General features: G+C 36.9%; 3 protein-coding genes across 3 annotated transcripts in view; 1 reads left to right on the forward strand and 2 right to left on the reverse strand.

Moving 5' to 3' along the window:
- Positions 1–18,759, reverse strand: part of LOC134744616 (spondin-1-like) — a 313,657-nt gene that overhangs the window by 187,768 nt on the left and 107,130 nt on the right. The window lies entirely within an intron of this gene.
- On the forward strand, positions 12,717–15,494 carry LOC134745019 (DNA fragmentation factor subunit alpha). The gene is made up of 2 exons (XM_063678988.1): positions 12,717–13,313; positions 14,106–15,494. The coding sequence occupies exons 1-2, from the start codon at positions 12,835–12,837 to the stop codon at positions 14,218–14,220; spliced, it is 594 nt and encodes a 197-aa protein (XP_063535058.1). The 5' UTR covers positions 12,717–12,834; the 3' UTR covers positions 14,221–15,494.
- On the reverse strand, positions 17,868–18,572 carry LOC134744780 (guanine nucleotide-binding protein subunit gamma-1-like). Its single transcript, XM_063678691.1, has 2 exons — positions 18,479–18,572; positions 17,868–18,402 (listed from the first exon to the last, which is right to left on the reverse strand). Exon 2 carries the CDS (start codon positions 18,305–18,307, stop codon positions 18,095–18,097), a length of 213 nt encoding a protein of 70 aa, XP_063534761.1. The 5' UTR covers positions 18,308–18,402; positions 18,479–18,572; the 3' UTR covers positions 17,868–18,094.

Here is an 18,759-nt window from a genome sequence, read left to right on the forward strand (position 1 = left end):
TACATTTCAAATAATTAAGACTACATTTAAAGACGGTATACTGGCTAAATACAATTAAACCAGAATGATTCAGACGAAGGCGGTAAACTTTCTTGAAATATACTTTAGCGATTTACGAATCGTAAACATTTCATTACTTGATCCAAGTTTGTCAGAACTTTTAGTAGAATCACTTAAGAGGTCTGACATTACCTGACCCCGTTTACGAATTTAAGTAAAAGTACTTTAATAATTATATACTTTAGTCGCGCTGTAGTAGGCGGAACGGAAAGTTGGAGCCAAAAAGGCCGCAACTGCAGATCTGAAACAAAATTTTAATCTAAGATACTTATTTGCGAAATCTTGGGAATTTAATTATAATGAAATATTTTTGTATCAAACCGTTTTGATTTTTGTGCATAGGTGTTATTGTTATGGTCGTTATGGATGCTAGGAATCTATTAGTGACCTATTAAGCTTTATTCAATAATTGTAAAAAAACGGCCAAGTGAGAGTCAGACTCGCGCACCGAGGGTTCCGAACTTTTTAGTATTTGTTGTTATAGCGGCAACAGAAATACATCATCAGTTAAAATTTCAACTGTCTTATACAGACAGACAGACGGACAGACGGACAGCGGAGTCTTAGTAATAGGGTCCCGTTTTTACCCTTTGGGTACGGAATCCTAAAAAGAAAAAAAGAGTTACAATAGCGGTGATATTAAATTTATAATCTGAAATAAATGTCATACTTAGAAAAAGTGACCAAGGCCTCCAGTGCCCCAGGCTGGAATCGAGCCAGCGTCCTCTGCTATCGCGGCAGGTACCTGTGCCATTCGACCACCGGGCCACGGTGGCATAGGTCGAAGTTTCCCAAGTATATGCACTTCATACTGAAGGCTTATGGCACCCCCTGGCGCAAAAACAAATTAAAATATTTTCAGAAAATAATTTAATTTGTTCTAATTCTTCTAATGATATTAAAATTTGTTTTAAAATATATTGTTAAATGGCTAAAATTATACAAGAAATAGTCGATAACTTGTCTATGGAAATACGACCATTGTTTCCCCCGCAATAGATATTTTTAGTCAGTCTGCAATTCTATTAAATTTTTTACGGGCAAACTTTTACAATATTTTCTCGTTTACAGTTAAATTATTGGCATGGTTATTAGTAGTAATGTAGGCCTCATGTGAGGTGAGCACAGACATACCTACATAATCTAGGTACAGTCAGCTGCAGAGAAAAGGTACCCCCCTGCATAGAAGTTTGTATGCAAAGGTGCTAAGCGAATAGTATTGCTGACTGTACGTAGATCACGCAAGCACTAGGCCCACGATCGAATGTAGGTAATTCAATTTTTTACAACCTTGACTAAAGGTCAGACTTAACAAACTCAGTTACAGTTACACGAGTATAAGATTTTTTTAAATATCTTTTGTTTACTTTCCATAACATTATTCCAATAATCAGATGAATGACGAGTAAATATTTTCCTTTTCTACTTTCGTGTTAAGATTCCTTAATTAATGAATAATGATGGATGCCTTGAAGGCAGCAGTGTTGGCATTCGCGTCCCTGGAGTCAAGTTATTAACGTATTATGATATTTATGATAATCGTGAAATGATCATGACAGGATAATAACGTAACTCCACAGTAAAACTAACCACGGTAACCAACGTAATTATAATTATATATTCTTTCTACATATTTTTATAAATAGGTACCTACTTATAATTACGTATAAAAAATGCAAGTCATGTGCAATTTAATAACTATGCGACTCCTAGTTAGATAATTCGATAAATGGTATGGTATGGTATGGTATGGTATAGTATGGCATGGTATGGCATAGCATAGCATGGCATGGTATGGTATGGCATGGCATACCATGGCATAGTATGGTATGGTATAGTATGGCATGGCATGGCATGGTATGCCATGGCATAGAATGGCATGGTATGGCATGTCATAGCATGGCATGGTATGGTATGGCATGGCATAGCATGGCATGGTATGATATGGTATGGTATGGTATGATATGGTGTGGTGTGATGTGGTGTAGTGTGGTGTGGTGTGGTATGGTATGGTATGGTATGGTAGTGTATGGTAAAGTATGGCATGGCATGGCATAGCATGGCATGGTATGGTAGTGTATGGTATAGTATGGCATGGCATGGCATGGTATGGCATGGCATAGCATGGCATGGTATGGTAGTGTATGGTATAGTATGGCATGGCATGGCATGGTATGGCATGGCATAGCATGGCATGGGATGGTATGGTATGGTATGGTATGGTATGGTATGTTATGGTATGGTATAGTATGGTATGGTATAGTATGGTATGGTATGGCCGTCACTATTTATTTCAGGCTGACTGTACAAAACATACATAACACGTGACTATTTATTTTCAAATAAGAATACTTAAGGCACTAATAAGAAATATTTGTTTTGAGTAAAAATCAATCAATCAAATCAATAAGTTGCAATCAAGTAAAATAAGACTAGTGATACTATATTGAGCTAATGCGCTACGTCGCGTCGGTACGCAATGTTCCACCAGCGACTCGGTCCAGATTACGATACAAGCGAGAATCACTTGCTACCGGCTACGGCGTAGCACTTTTATAAAGCTACGCCTTGAAGAAGCAACAAGCAGAATACAAAGAAAAACCGTTTTGAACATCATCGCCCATTGTATGTAACGTTATCGAGGCCTGACCTCGACCTACATCCGCGCCGAAGGTCGCTGCAGCGGCTGCGGCAGCCGGCAGCACAAGTCTCGCACTACACCTACGATCATTTCATAATTAAACTTCGCAAAATTTTTAGCATTTAGGTGAAACTACTAAACGCCACTATTAAAATTAACCCGTTGTGCTTTTGAAACGTTTATTTAATATGTAGGGTGTCTCTGACCATGGGGCTTTAAATTCAGGGCTCGATTCTACTCGCTAAACTGAGCTACTTTTATTATGGGACCGACCCCAAAATCGCGAAAAAAAATTGGCTTTTCCATAGAAAACGTCGACATCTGATCAGCCAAAATGTATGAAAAAGCCAATTTTTTTCGTGATTTCGGTTTTAGTCCCATAATAAAAGTAGCTCAGTTTAGGAAGTAGAATCGAGCCCTGAATTTAAAGCTCCCATGGTCAGAGAAACACTGTGTACTTTCAAATAAGATACCTGCGCCAAAAAGGTTAAGGTTCAGCGGTTTAAGCCTTATTTATCTTTCCTTATCCCACAGGCCTAAAAGTAATAAAAACAGATCTAATTGGCTCATACCTTGTTGTAATATGTTTGACGCCACAATAGGTATACATACATACCGAAGGTAAAGGAAATTGAATCAATTTTCATCCTTGTCAATCCTATTGACCAAAATAAACTTTTATTTGTTTTTAAGAAACTTTCTGCCTTCTGGGAAATTCGTCACGGAGCTAACTGAGTACTTTTTCTATGGTATTAGTGCTAGCGGTATGCCAAAAAACGCTGCAAATTGTGTTAAAGGCATGAAATTCGGTACGATTGATCTTTCTTTAGGCCATTTGAACCGATTTGACCCGTAGACCTAAAGATCAATCGTACCGATTTTCATACTTTTAACACCATTTGCAGCATTTTTCTGAATTTAGGGGTGTACCGCTAGGACTACATATATCCAATGTCCACTTAATGTCACACTTGAAAACTGACAGGAAGAATTGGAAAGTTAGTATTAAGTTACACATAAAATAAACAACGGAATTCAATTTGCTATATTACTGCTATGCTATAGGTACAGTAGGTATTATAACTAAACGTGTGCAAAAGACCATCACGCTTTTCTGAGTCATTTCATCTTTTGTGTTTAACTTTGCTTAATTTTAAAGTCCTTTGTAACAAAATAACGAGAAAACTTGATTAATTACGAGTGAAAAGCGAAAGGAATGAAGAAATATCACGTACATTGGTTAGGCTCCTTGGCTGAGGAAATAAATGCACACCACGTTCTCGCCAACGGGGAAAACCGGTAAATATATATAAAAGTACGACGAGCGACGTATACAGCTTTCTTAAATATTGGACGATATATAATATAAACAAACAGACTGGCAATTTCTTACACGAGGACACACCAAGCGACAGATTATGACAAAATGAGACATTAACAATTATGACAATAAAATAGTTATTATTTTATCATATGACAGTTTTCGAGTTCAACTATATAGTAGTTATAGACATGAAACCGAGCGACCAGGGGTAAGAGAAAGACATATTTATGTATTGACAGGTTAATGTATGGCAGCATAATCCTTTTTCTCTTTCACTCTTATAAATTTCGGTATTTCGCCATCGCCTCCTACCTATGCTGCCATAACCCGACCATGAAAAAAAAAAACCCGGTCGGTGATAAGGACTAAGCATGGCACTATTTTCTCTTTCCTCTTATAGGAATCGCAATAAGACTATCTTTTTCTATCAAAGAGTCAGGCCCTTGTGACAGGCCGATATCGTCCGGCGGACTGGTAATCAGTGGGCCCCTTAAGAAAATTTAATGCCCCTCAGTTTGGCAACTGATCTACATGAAATATTTTGTGGTTACTGAATTGAGTGAACGTCAACTTGTGACAATTTTCTGAGTTACCGCAAACTCTATAGAGCGCTATCTATTTATAGTTTGTTAAGCCATTTCCGTCAGTAGTAAAAAGCGGCAAATATAAAAACGTAGGCGCGAACGGTTATCGTCCCATAGAAAATGTGAATTTCGCGCCTTATTGACTGTTACTTATTGACTATTACTGACAATTTGACAAAGTTGTTTGACCGACTATAGCTATCAAATTCAAAGCACGAAAACTCCACATCTAATTCGTGAATCTTTGGTGTAACTATTATGCATTCTATGCAACACATCTATAAATATTAATAATAATAAATTATTCAATATTATAGGACATTCTTACACAGATTGACCAAGTCCCACGGTAAGCCCAAGGAGGCTTTTGTTATGGGTACTCAGACGATATATATAATATATAAATTCTTAAATACATAGAAAACACCCATGACACAGGAACAAATATCTGTGCTCATCACACAAATAAATGCCCTTACCGGGATTCAAACCCAGGATCATCGGCTTCACATGCAGGGTCCCTACCCACTAGGCCAGACCGATCGTCAAAACTAGTCTAGTCCTGGAACAATGCCAAAAACCTAAATATTATTAACTTCGAGAATAGACCCACTGATTTAGAGTTAGCTGTAACAACATGAATTAATCCCATTGGGAAGTCTATCATTCATGCATTTCTAAAAGCACCTGGGCTGTTTAATTTTCTAAATGGAACACGTTTTCAATATTACTAAGAATCACTCTGTGTTTACCAAGTACGGATATTGAAATACAGAATTGAAATGTACCGGTCGTTTTAGTATTATTTGTTCCAACTCCAAACAATTATAGGTATAGACAACGTTATGAGACGAACGCAACGAGGACGTAAACATTGTCACTGAACATTTTTACTTGTTGAATTTTTTTGATTGAGAATGTTATGAATTCTTAGAAACAAGACATGTGCTGTAGGCCGAAGGCCGAGCACATGATTGGTGCGACAGTATCTCGCCGCGAGGTAGACTACCCGTCTTTTACTAACTGTATAAATTAAAGAGGGACGGGTAGTCTATGTCGCGGCGAGATACTCTCGCGCCAATCATGTGCTAGCCCGGCTGCTACTGTAACTCAAAAGTTTACGTACATATTTAAAGGTGCCTAATACCTGATATAATAGTGAGTGAAACCGTACTGTCTAAACATTTGGTGCAAACACGTGCCTACCTGTGTCATCGATGTAAAAATGTCAAGGCGTTACACGCATAAATAAAAACTTAATTGAAAGATCGACTGCACAGATTTAACATCTGTGTTATGTATATCTAACAACCGCTGATAGAACGTAAAGCAAATATTTAAGACGTTATTTACCTTTTAGGGTTCCGTACCCAAAGGGTAAAAACTGGACCCTATTACTAAGACTTCGCTGTCCGTCCTTCTGTCTGTCCGTCCGTTTGTCACCAGGCTGTGAACCGTCTCGTGTCTCATGAACCGTGATAGTTGACATTTTCACAGATGATGTATTTCTGTTGCCGCTATAACAACTAATACTAAAAACAAAATACAACAAATATTTAAATGGGGCTCCCATACAACAGAAGTGATTTTTTTGCCGTTGCTTGCGTCATGGTCTTCGTGCGCGAGTCCGACTCGCACTTGGCCGGTCTTTTTTCTTTCCTTTAAATATATGGCAAAGCTTTTAGCTATCAAGCAACTTTCAAGGGAGTCGTCTTGTTACTCCTCTACATACACGAGATGTCATTCAGTCATATTTCTGCTCCATTAAATCCAGCGAATTCCATATTATGTAAATATAAATATGATCTTGTGTATTTCACTGTCATTTGCGGACCGTTTGCGTGATACTGAATCGAACCTTTGTACTTGCCTAATCGCTAGAATTTTCCTTAACTTAATTTTTTCTTTATTTTCAGTACCTGGGCTAAAGGTAAATATGGTTTAGTGGCAGCGAGTGTACTGCGGTCTCGCGGGACGAGATGTTTATTTCAGCGGGTATTGCAGATATGCGTCGTTTGTTCTGGCCTGACCTTTAATAATGCAGGGGTTAATTCCAGCGGCGGAGCGTGATAGCTTTCCTGTCACGAATACGTACCTATATGTATATGCAAAGTTGGAGCGACTCACAGATGAGATGAGTAAATATTAAAGACTTAATTTCCATACTTAGTTAGTTGCATTTATGCACTACCTACATCTGTCGCAGTGGTAAAAAAGGACCTAGCTATGAAATATCATCAAACCAAAAGTCACTTTCTAGCTTTACGTATGGTGAAATGCTCCTATAAAAAACTATAAACTTCTAAGCCTCTTGGTAGCTTACTCGCCATCAGGAACACAACCCATTGAGCTTATGTTATCAATGTGGAATGGCTTTTCAAGACAGATTTCAGAAAAATATCTACAAGAAAGAAGCCAAAAGTTTACTAGTCTTTGTTATTACCCTGGCTCTCGTATCACGTCGTGTCAGGGCTATAACCGCGAAAATCGAAGTTCGCAAATTGCGGGCATTATTCTCTTTCACTCAAATTGCGCCTTCATTGGAGTAAAAGAGAAAGATCCCCGCAATTTGCGAATTTCGGTTTTCGCGGTAGCCCCTCAGTAACGAGGCCGCACACCGGAACAGTGAACACTAGCTGCAACATACATTGCGGACATCAATCACAATGTCGATTTGTGAAATGCAGCCGGCGCTTCGCTTTGATGCACTGTAATTTCAGTAATTTGTGCACTACAAATCCGGGGATAAATGATCTAAATGGAAAGCATCGTTCCGCTGTTTGCTTGTACCAAGGGATTGGAAGCCGTATTCGGTAAATGAATATGGAAGTGATGACGGACCTGTCAAAGTGATATAAAACAATAACGATTTTCGCTGCTTGTAATTGGTATTGGTATCAGTCAAGGGCGCACTTGCCCTAGTGTACGATACATAAAGTAGTAAATAACGGATCTTCCACCGTGACAAACTTTCCCTTTCTTTACTAGGTAAAGAGCGCTCACAAAGTAAATAATGCTCTACCTTTTAGTAAAGAAAAGGAAAGGTGTACGTATGTATGGAGAGTAGGTAGGTGCAGTTGACCCTATGAATGAACACACTTACCTACCCCGATTGGTTATATTTTATTTTTGTTCTTATTCAAAACATATTGTATCTCAAAATATTACTTATGTGTCCGTAGGTTTAAAAATATGAAATACAAGTATGTACTTAGGTATTAGCTAAATATATATTTATCTACAGCAAATATTGTATTAGCAACTTGCAATATTGGTATAATTTTAAACATTCTAAATACGTACGTTTTGCATTGCAATGAAACAAAACATAAAGGCTGATTCTCAAAGAAACTTTTCATCGACAACAGTGCAAAATGAGAAATATCCTCTCCGGTATCCACGATGCTAGTTAGGTAACAGAGGAAGTTTTTCACTTTTTTTCGGCACGCTGCCGCTGCTGCATAAAAGCTCGTAGTCCTTAGTCCGTAGTCGTAGAAGTGCAAAGAGCAACTATTAATCTCTGGGTGCTACTAGGTACTATAACAAACAGCACTAAACAAACTCGGAATTATTACCGCACGTTCCACTAACAACCCATGTCTTATATTATGAGTAGTTCAAATGATGCTTATATAATGATTTTTGTAAATGGGACATGGCAGGATTGGTAGGTATTAAAACGCCTCATATAATTACATAATAGGGGCAAGGATAAATATTTAAGGATAATGAGTGATATCTAAAAGGTATTAATTTTCATCCGAAAACTAATTAAATTAAAGTAAGGACGCTAAGCACTGACACAGACTGGAATTCAATGAGTGCATATGAAAGGTAAAAAGGGGATTACAAACTTTTAGAGACTTTGTGGCGGATAAAGTCGCGGGTGGAGGCGCAAGTACCTACCTAAACAGTCAAATAAACAATAACAATAAACAGATGAGGGTAGAAATTAGTAATAACAGATGCGGTACCGTAAAACCGTCCTACTTTGCTCCAATATTTGCTCCACTTAGTCCCCGACAAGCTCGGCCGAATTTCACCTTCCCATACAAACGGAGTTTCGTTCTCATTTTAAAACTACCTGTTTGATTAATTGTAATAAAGCTGCACATACAATGATATGAAGTATATCTATGCATGTAATTAGTTTATATAGCTTCAGCTTAAACAAGTTTTGTACGAAAAACTTAAAACTTAACTATGGTATCTGAATTCTGAAGCTACATAAACTAATTACAGGCATAGATATACCTTATCCTATTGTAAAAACAAAGTTTCAGAGCAATATTTTATCGGTAAATTATGAAATTTTGTTTTAAATATCGGAAGTTATGAATAAGGAGCAAAAATACCCCAAACAATGCGATTCTTTAGTTTACTTAGGGTCGCAAAGTTACCCCATTGTGCACCAAATTCAAAGGCCCCGCCAAACAAAAGATTATTTTATGATAAAACGTAGCAATTCAGAATATATATACAATTTCGTTTATATATTTTACCTGTTTAAATAATAATATTGTTTGAATTTATAAGACGATGTCCATTTTTTGAATTGGAGCACTATGCACCGGGGAGCAAAGTAGGACCATTTTACGGCACTTAGTTTTCGTGTTAGGTACGTGCTGTTCCGCGCAGCTCCAGGGGCCCATTTCTCGAACGCTATTAGTCCATTATTTGACTAATATTATTAGTGTGTTGTCATGGCAACCTATACGATTTGACAGTTCGTGGACTAATAATATTAGTCTAATACCGTTCGAGAAATGGGCCCCTGCTGTTTGTTTATTTGTAGATGGTTTGTAGCTTAGTTATGATACCAGAAACAATGGAAAATTCGTTAATGTGTATGACATTGCTCTAACATTTTAATGAAATCTGTTGCTGTGCGCTAGACGGTATATTTATATACTTACTTTTTAAGAACTGCTGGGGTATTTCACGATTTTCTTATCGGTCCCATGGGAAATCTTTTTTAGTATGACCATCCAAATACGAGTACACAAACTTGAAATAAATACATTTTTGACATTCGTGATCATAACCACAAAATCACCCAGCAGGTGACGCCGCAGGGGGGATATAACTATTTTATTTTAAGTCCTAAACTAGGATGGTTTCACTACGAAGAATATCCTATACATTATAGAGGTGCCCATATACCAATGATAAAACCTTTTCTTCACGTTTAGGTAGGTACCAAAGCTACGTCTTAAGATAAAGGAAAGTCCTTTCGTAGTAGATATGTATTCCTGGATCTGGATAATATCTGGTTATACTTGTTGACTTGATGATACCTACTTTGATCAAAACGACGATGCCACTAAAACGATCGGGCATGATCCGGTAATTAATTTAGGTACCTACACTTCGAGAGTGAGATTCGCTTTGCTTTGTTATTGGAATGGTAGTGGCAACAGCGAAGTCAGCGAAAGAACGGTTCGTATTATATAATTTTCAATGAAACAGAGGTTTCTTAGACAGTGTACTATACAGTGTGGAAAAAAATTATGGGCCCTGGAGGGAAAGTGCCAAGTGCCTTAAAACCTGAAGTTACGAGTAGCTCATTTTACTTAAAGGAAATATTATTTAATTTAAAAAAAACAAAACTGCATTCACAGATGTTTTTAGGGTTCCGTACCTCAAAAGGAAAAAACGGAACCCTTGTAGGATCACTCGTGCGTCTGTTTGTCTGTCTGTCCGTCTGTCACAGCCTATTTTCTCCGAAACTACTGTTACGAGTATAATGATAACTGTAATATTATAAGAGATATCTATAAAAATACCTGTTTGCGAAAACATAAAAATCGTAGGGACTTCCATCGCTGTAGTTTTTAGGGACATACTTAATTTGCTAATAAAACATTAGTGGTAGTCCGTTATACATTTTTCATCTTTAAGTTTACAAGCGCTATTCTTTATTTTTCCCAGGTCTTAAGGTGTCTCAAGGCATTATTCAATTATGATGAAAACCCTGTTTTTAGCTATATCAAAGCAGAGCAAGGTAAAGGATAAGTTTAAAGAAATAATGGTCGGGTGAAAGTATAGCAGGTGAGATACGTTGCAAGAAAATGGTGGGATGGGCGGGGGGAGCCCTTGGGGGTTGTCTATTGATCCCTGCCCGTCGCGCCGCACTATGACCGGTTGTGACCCCCGCCGCCCTTGCATCGTACGACCGTCCGAGACCGCGAATCTCTCATTTGCTCCAGCTGTATTTCCAATTTGAGGTTGAATAAATGATGTCGTAGTTAATAGCCGTAATTGCTGTTCCGCGTCAGAGCTCGGCGGCGAGACAAGTGGACACATTTCCCTCGGGACTGCGGGCGATTGTATAAATTGGGATTATGGAATTGAACTTCTATTTAGTAACGATCGTGCGGAAACTTTATGACATCTGTATCTGGTGAAAGTACCTATACGTTACAGGCCCATCCATCAAGACTGTAGGTTGAGGATAATTGCTTCTCGTGGGATCTCGTGGTAGTAGCACCTTATTGACAATTACGAAACGTTGATGATCGTATTAGTGATTGTCGCCCGTCTAACGCACGACTTTCACTTTGCACTAATCAGCGTGAGCGATATTCGAGGTAGTATCAAAATAAGATCAAAACCGTAACAAGTTGTTAAATCTGAATCAGCCTTAGGGTAGACCAATAAAATATCAGTTTGCTTTGGCTGCTATGAATTGCTACGACGCCGTAGCCCGTAGCATTATTTTTCCGCTTTGTAGCGAAAACATCATACCTACATAGTACCAAACTATCTGTGCTGTGACTTAGTTTAAACTAACTAGGTACTCGTATTATAGGTAAGTATGCACTAGAAATAGTATAAGTATAGGAAGTAAGTACTTAATAAACACATTATTGTACGAAACAAGGATAGGTAACAGCAGATATACATTAGAAAATACAAAGGGGAACTTATTCCTACGAGGTATCTCTTCCAGCTAACATAACATATATCGTCTATTTTTTTCTTTGCCCATTGCTGTTTCTTTTTTTTCTGCGACAATAAATGCCTTTTTTTTAATAAGTATGTGCATACATTTCATAAGGTTCTTTTAATAATGATTAGGTAGGTACTTTTGGTTTAGGTACGATAATGCACCGTCTACAATCTTATCTACTTTGCCCTAAGTTTGACTGGTAGAAAATGACTCATGGTATTTAGTTTGCCTTTTGTACATTAAGTTTATCTTTTGCGCAGTAGGTAAAGTTAAAATAAATAGACTATATATAGCAACTATCGTCTCGGATATAAAATTGAGCAGCAGTACCGGCTTACTAGAAAATGGATGTAAATTGATTTACCGAGGCTCAAATAAGAAATTTGCTGGTCCAATTATTGGGAGATTTTCTAGTAATCTCGGTAGACAGCGCGTTCAACATACATTGGCACCTATCTCTCTGGTTACAATGTGGTTTGCTACAATGAATTTTATGAATAGTAGGTAATTTGGTCGATGTTTTCGATCTTACAAAAGTTATATAACATTTAAAACCTTCGCGTTTTGAATCACATTTACAATCGGGTTTATCAAAAGTATAATAAATTAGGAACTTGAATATAACAGCCGAGCCAGCTATATACTATAACAGGCGACTTTGGTTATACCTAATAGTTGGTCAAGCAAATCTTCTTGGTAGAAGAATTTAAAAAAAGTAGGCGTTAAGGCCTGAAGGGTTATCGTCCCATAGAAAATTTGTATTTCGCGCCTTTTTCTACTGACAAGATTTGCTTGACCAACTATATGTAGATTTTAGGAAAGTTAGCGTTATGACTAAGAGTCTGTCTGTGCTTGTTCAGGTGATTCGCTGAAGGGGCGGCGGTGCGGAGTGAGGCGGGCGTGAAATACACGGCAGAGTAATGTTCGGCGGAGTCGCGTTTTCACGAGCACATCCGTCAGTCGTCTCCATGAAAATATTTACGTTCACTACTTATTTCTTTTAAAAATATTTTATTAACAAATATTTTGAAACTTTTTAGAACATTTGGTGAATTATCGCTTCAACTTCAATTTCAATAACAAAAGTTGTTGCAGTTTATTTATTTATACTGGCAACATTTTAAAAACGTCAAATCAGTTCATTATTTCTTTCTATCACGGGAGTTATCCTGATTGTTATAGAAAATTAAATTGTATTATAAAGTGAATATAAACAATATTATTTCAGTTAATGAATAAATTGTTCTTACTCTCGTAAAATAAGTCGAAAGCCATGGAGAACGATATCAACAAACCCTACAAAATATGTGATGTGAACAGAGACAAAAAGAAGGGTACGGTAGCAACGTCGTTAGAAGATTTACTCAGTAAAGTGCCCGAAAAGCTAGGACTGCCAGCAGAAAACCTGACTGTGGTGTTGGAGTCCGACGGGACTGAGGTGGACGATGAGGAGTATTTTTCGACATTAGAGAATGATACATCGTTGATGATTCTCCACGGGAACGAGAAGTGGACGCCAAACATGCCGAAGTGCCAGGTGTCGCTGGACCAGACGGACGACGTGGGGCTAGGGGAGAAGGAGCAGGTGGCAAACCTGGTGGGGCGTCTGCAGCACAACCTGTGCCACATCTCGCTGCTGGGCGGCCAGGACCTGGAGCTACTGTCCGACATGGACCCGGACAGCCTCGCGGATATCGTCACGGACCGCGACAACAGAATTATACTGGAGCACATCAAGGAAGCCTCTGGAAGGTATGTAAGCATGCCTTACAATATTTATCTTTTCTAAAAAGCTTGTGTGTACAATAGAAGTTGAACTATTAACGTGAGGGGCTTGTTTAACCTCTTGCTGACCGGAGCCATAATGACAATTTGTAGCTAAAAACCAAAACTCTGGCTTAAAACCATTTTTTTTTTGCTATAATTTCAAGTAAGCAAGACATGCCACAAAATAGATGAAATAAGGTGGTAGGCTTCTTAAAATAAAGCAACAATGAGATACCATTTAAAAATATATTGATTCTGTGACGAGGGGTGGAAGACACGGGAGGCCTTTGCCCGGCAGCAGGAAACAATATAGGCTGTATAAAAATATATATATTAAACAAATATTATTATTGCAAGGCTAGATCCTCTGACATTTCATGCTCTGGCATTTTTTGCAGCTGTAAATATAACCCAAAAGCATTGAGCAGTCTGTTGCCTTTTCTTTGTTCCATAAATATGTCATTCTTGATTATTAATATAATTTAAACTAAAAACTACATAATTTATTTTATGTAACAATTGTTGTAAAAAATAAGGGTATACAAAATATGAAGGAGAAGAGTTTATTTGATAATAAAAATAGATTTTAGTGTTGTGACAGAGTAAAAAAAAATTAAGTGAATATAATGTGTTGTATTTTATATTTTATTCACTAAAGAACAACAAAAATGGGTCACTTAATATGGATTTTTCCATGTTAAACCTGTATTTACACTACATCGATTTTAAATACTCTGATAAAGTAAAATGCTAATATGTTCATTGTATCTATTTAAGGATCTTATTGGAGAAGCGGCAAGCACAGGACGCCATGGAGCTGTTGAAACTGTACCACCAGAGTGTTTCAAATGGCTCCGAGGATGTGTCACCGCCCAAGCAGGAGAGAGTGTAGGGCCTGTCACATACTTATACAATACCTGTAACCCTTCACTCATTTGCATTTGGAATGGTAATGCTCAAAAGTTTACAAACTTTGTTTTGTTCCTCATTGCCATGATTCAAACATTTTCATGAAGCATATACAATTAAAATAATCATTTAGTTAGAAATTAAGTAACTTATTGAATACACCAAATGAAAGAGGCCTTTTTTTCTATTAAAATTAAATTAGTTTTGATGCTCTATTTAGTTGTGTTTTAATGCAATCATTTGTCTTTTAAAACATTGCCTCAATAATGATTTGTAAATAACAATCATGTAAGTAAATCAAGAAACAGTAATAGTTGATCAAAGTAAAGGTATGCAGGTAATACTCGGGTAGTTATAATATAATACACTAATCTTATGAATATGAGCTGATACGGAATATGAGATGATATACCTACATAATAACATAATAACCACATTCTAAATATTGTATGTATCTAGTGTGTAACCCTTAAACAGTATTTCCATTGTAGATATCTTGAATTGAATTCCTATTTTATGAATGTATGCAAAACTCGGAAAAAAACCTCAGAATATCATTTGCCAACTTGAGCTCTGCCATGCTAAGTATATCCACTGCATGTAAATAAATGAAATATTGTATAAAAATCAGGGCCGTGTTGCATAATAAACTACAACTAATATTACAAGCGGAACTCCTTTTACTCCTTTTAGTGGATTTAGAAAAGGAGTTCCACTTGTAATATTACTTGTAGTTTATTATGCAATACGCCCCTGGTATGGTACAATTAAATAATGTTTTCAAATGCTCATTTGGTGCATATGCTAGGCATTTCATATTTTCTTTAAGTAATACATATTACTACATTTTTACTCCTTCAATATGTTACCAATAGTTACTGTCAAGATATTTTGGTAGCTGTATAGTAAAAGGTCTGACAATAGATATGCTAGAACATAAGCATGTATACCCTCTAGATTGTTAAGGTTTCTTTATTGTAAACTTTTGAGAGACAAATTGCCACGAGGTTGACAAGTCAACATCAATTTAAAAGACTGATAGTTGTTAATTTTTTTTAAATATTATATTTTACCCCTAGAATAAGAATTCTTTGTTTAACTCCAAATTGCTCAAAAAGTTTCGAATATTATACCTATAAGTTTCCAATTGTTATTCCACTGCCAAATGTCAAAAGCATGCTCATATTGTGGTAAGTTAGAATGCGTAGGGAATGTATGGTCTGAATAGGTGTGTGGTAGAATAATGATTGGTTATCACTTAGAATCCATTTACAAAGTTTTATTTGGCATTCTGTACTCAATAGTCCCAAATCATTCATATATATTATATAAATCATAGCCTATAGTTGAGTGAGTCAATATACAGTCATGCTTGTGGAAACTAACAGTGGTGTAGAGGGCTTGTCATACATCTCAGTCATATTAATTTATGTAGCTTATTGTAATGTCTAATGATTATAAAGACTAGTGCACCTATTATTAATACTATTGTCTAACACCTTTGACATTGGGCACTACCTCTGCTACAGGAAATCAAGATAATTCTGAATACAAGGGTGATATAATTATTTGATTATTAAGTTAGGTATTTATACAATATTTTTATATTATTAAATTCAGTGATGGCTTAGAACATTAAAAATACACCAACATTTACCAATGTCACCCAATTATTCAAAGTTACCAGTATTAACTGTATCTGTAGGAATTTTATCTAAATAATGGTCACAAATAAAATATATATGTATAACTCACATAAAATAGTAGAAATTAAATTAAATGGAATTAAAAAAATTCCATACTAAATTTTTCCCATCTTTAAGCATTTTACGTCAAAAATGTGACAGTTGACAGTTACTGGTCTCGAGACCACGGAGACACCGCCGTCCTCGAAACGTCGGAGGTAAATTTAAAACTTATTTTACGCGATTAAGTCCCGTCGTTGTGAATAATAATGGTCTATAAGGACTAGTCATTACAATGAAACTATCACCATAACTGCAACAGTTAATTTAAAATGTTTTTGTACCAAATAGTGCCAAGTGCGCCTACTCGTTCTAAAAATACATGTCCCCTACGTAACTAAGAGGGGGAACTTCCCTCTATTTAAACAATTAGTTGGTACTTAACTCACAATCTGTTAACTATAATTATGTTGTTGAACATTTAAAATTTTATGTTGCAGTATGTTGATATCTTTTCAGAAGAAAATACTTGTTATTTTTAAACCAAACAGTCTTGTTCTAATGTGCAATCCAGTAAATGTTTAAATGTGGCTATTCGTTTTTGATATTAGCCATTGTGATGGTGTAATGGTGTTTATTGGCAATGTGATGTTTTATTCCATACCTATACTAACGGCCCGGCCACGACATCGCGTGGCGGCGGCAGCGGCAGCGGCGAGCGGCGGCCATAAGTTGGAGCGAGACACAGCGATCGGACCTTTTGTTCCCACCTATGGCCGCTGCCGCCGCCGCGCGATGTCGTGGCCGGGCCGTAAGCTATGCTATATATGTACTTTGGAGTGCTGTGAATATTGTGTTTATTGTTAGGAATTGTTGGGAGCTTGATTCCTATAGTGGAATTGAATAGTAGGTTACTTCTTTTTACTGCGCACTAATAATAGCAATAAATCATTTAGCAAATTATGTCGTTTTATTTTAATTCGTTCAACAATTGCATTGATCTAGATCTAGGCTATCCAGGGGTACAGTCAGCATCAAATAGTGACAGCCAGTGTTAGCCGAAACGTTAATTGCAATTAACCAGTACAAATTGAACCATAAACTGTAACCGTCCGTTACGGTTCAATTTGTACTGGTTAATTGCACTTAACGTTCGGCCAACACTGGTGACAGCTAAAGTTGTTACAATATCCTATTCCTTATGTTTGTGCCCAGGTTTAGCCACTTTGGCTGTCACTGTCACTATCAAATTCATGCTGACCCCGACTGCTTTTTAACTTCGCAATACCAAGATAATTAAGGTCATGTGAGGGAAGGGTATCTAGACTCATCAAATCCCACTGAATAACAAAAAATATGCCAAATGATGAATTTATAAAAATAACTGCTCGGTGGCAATAGTCGGGTCGATACATGGCAGTTGATGTCTGGTATAATGTCTGGATGACCAGTCTGGCCTAGTAGGTAGTGACCCTGCCTGTGAAGCCGATGGTCCTGGGTATGAATCCCGGTAAGAGCATTTATTTGTGTGATGAACACAGATATTTGTTCCTGAGTCATTGGTGTTTTCTATGTATTTATATATTATATATATCGGTGTCTGAGTACCCATAACACAAGCCTCCTTGGGCTTACCATGGGACTTAGTCAATCTGTGTAAGAATGTTATGTATATCATCACCTAGCCCTAGCACCCATAGTACAAGCTTTGCTTAGTTTAGGCAAAGATAGATATTGGGGTTAAGTTGATCTGTGTAAGATGTCCGCTAATATTTATTTAAAAAAATTTAAGCTTTTATTGCCTACTGATCAAAAACCACCTACTAATTTGAAGTTAGTTGTTTTTATTAATTGAAAGTTGTTAGCATATAGTTAATTGGTCTGAACTTATTATTTACAATTGCTAAAAGGTTTCAGGAATGAGTGAAATGACAATAAAAACAAATAATTTTTAAAATATATTTATTTTATGACCATAAGAGACAGTGATTTTTCAGAAGTACAAAATTGTTTTGCAAGCATAAAATCTGTTTTACGTTGGATTAGAAACATAGTTAACACGTACCACTTGGACTTAAATAAAAAGTTGAAATGTGTAGATCATCGACGGCTTAGATGAGAAATTCCAACACCCTTAGGTACATTACAGCAAGTTACACGTAAAATACTTTCTTAAAGAACAGTGCACGAGCTTTTTTCGCGGAAAGGGTTGACTTTTTGACTGGAGAAGCCGACGAGCAGGCAGTCTTCCTGCTCGTGCTCGCTGATGTAGCGCACGATGTCGGTCACCGCCGACGACACGGGAATGCGCTTTATAGCTGCCTCTCTCCGCAGCTGCTCTGTCACGGCTCGCTGTTGTTGCAATGTCGATACCATCATATCCATAACGGCGGTGTCTGATAGGCCTATGTTGAAGGCAAATTAAACAATCCACGACAGAAATTTGGGCGTAGCCTCGCTACTTGCGATGTGTCACCTGACTGAAATAACAATACGACAATTCTAATAGAACTAAGAGAACCCACCGATAATTTTTCCTTTACACTAAGCACTGACAATATAAACAGTTTATTTAAATGGATATTATTCCGAATTTAGTAATAATCTGCAAATAATAAAATGGTGGCTGAGGATAATTTCACTTCTATGTATGTGACGTATATATTGACATTTAAAGATACTCAATGAACTCAATTTACGCTGATTCACGTTCCAGTGCCATCCATTCGTACAGAATGGTACAGAAATAGAATAAAGTAAAATTAGGAAATTACCTTAAATATTTTTTTTATGAAAACAAATACACGATTTGTTAAAACTAATAAGGGTTTCAGCGT

This window comes from Cydia strobilella, chromosome 10 (assembly GCF_947568885.1).
Source record: "Cydia strobilella chromosome 10, ilCydStro3.1, whole genome shotgun sequence".
NCBI classification, from domain to species: domain Eukaryota; kingdom Metazoa; phylum Arthropoda; class Insecta; order Lepidoptera; family Tortricidae; genus Cydia; species Cydia strobilella.

Coding starts and splice junctions, on each gene's coding strand:
- LOC134744780 (XM_063678691.1), bottom strand. CDS start 18,307: ATGGATATGATGGTATCGACATTGCAACAACAGCGAGCCGTGACAGAG.
- LOC134745019 (XM_063678988.1), top strand. CDS start 12,835: ATGGAGAACGATATCAACAAACCCTACAAAATATGTGATGTGAACAGA. Junction 13,314..14,105: donor ATCAAGGAAGCCTCTGGAAG/GTATGTAAGCAT, acceptor TATCTATTTAAG/GATCTTATTGGAGAAGCGGC.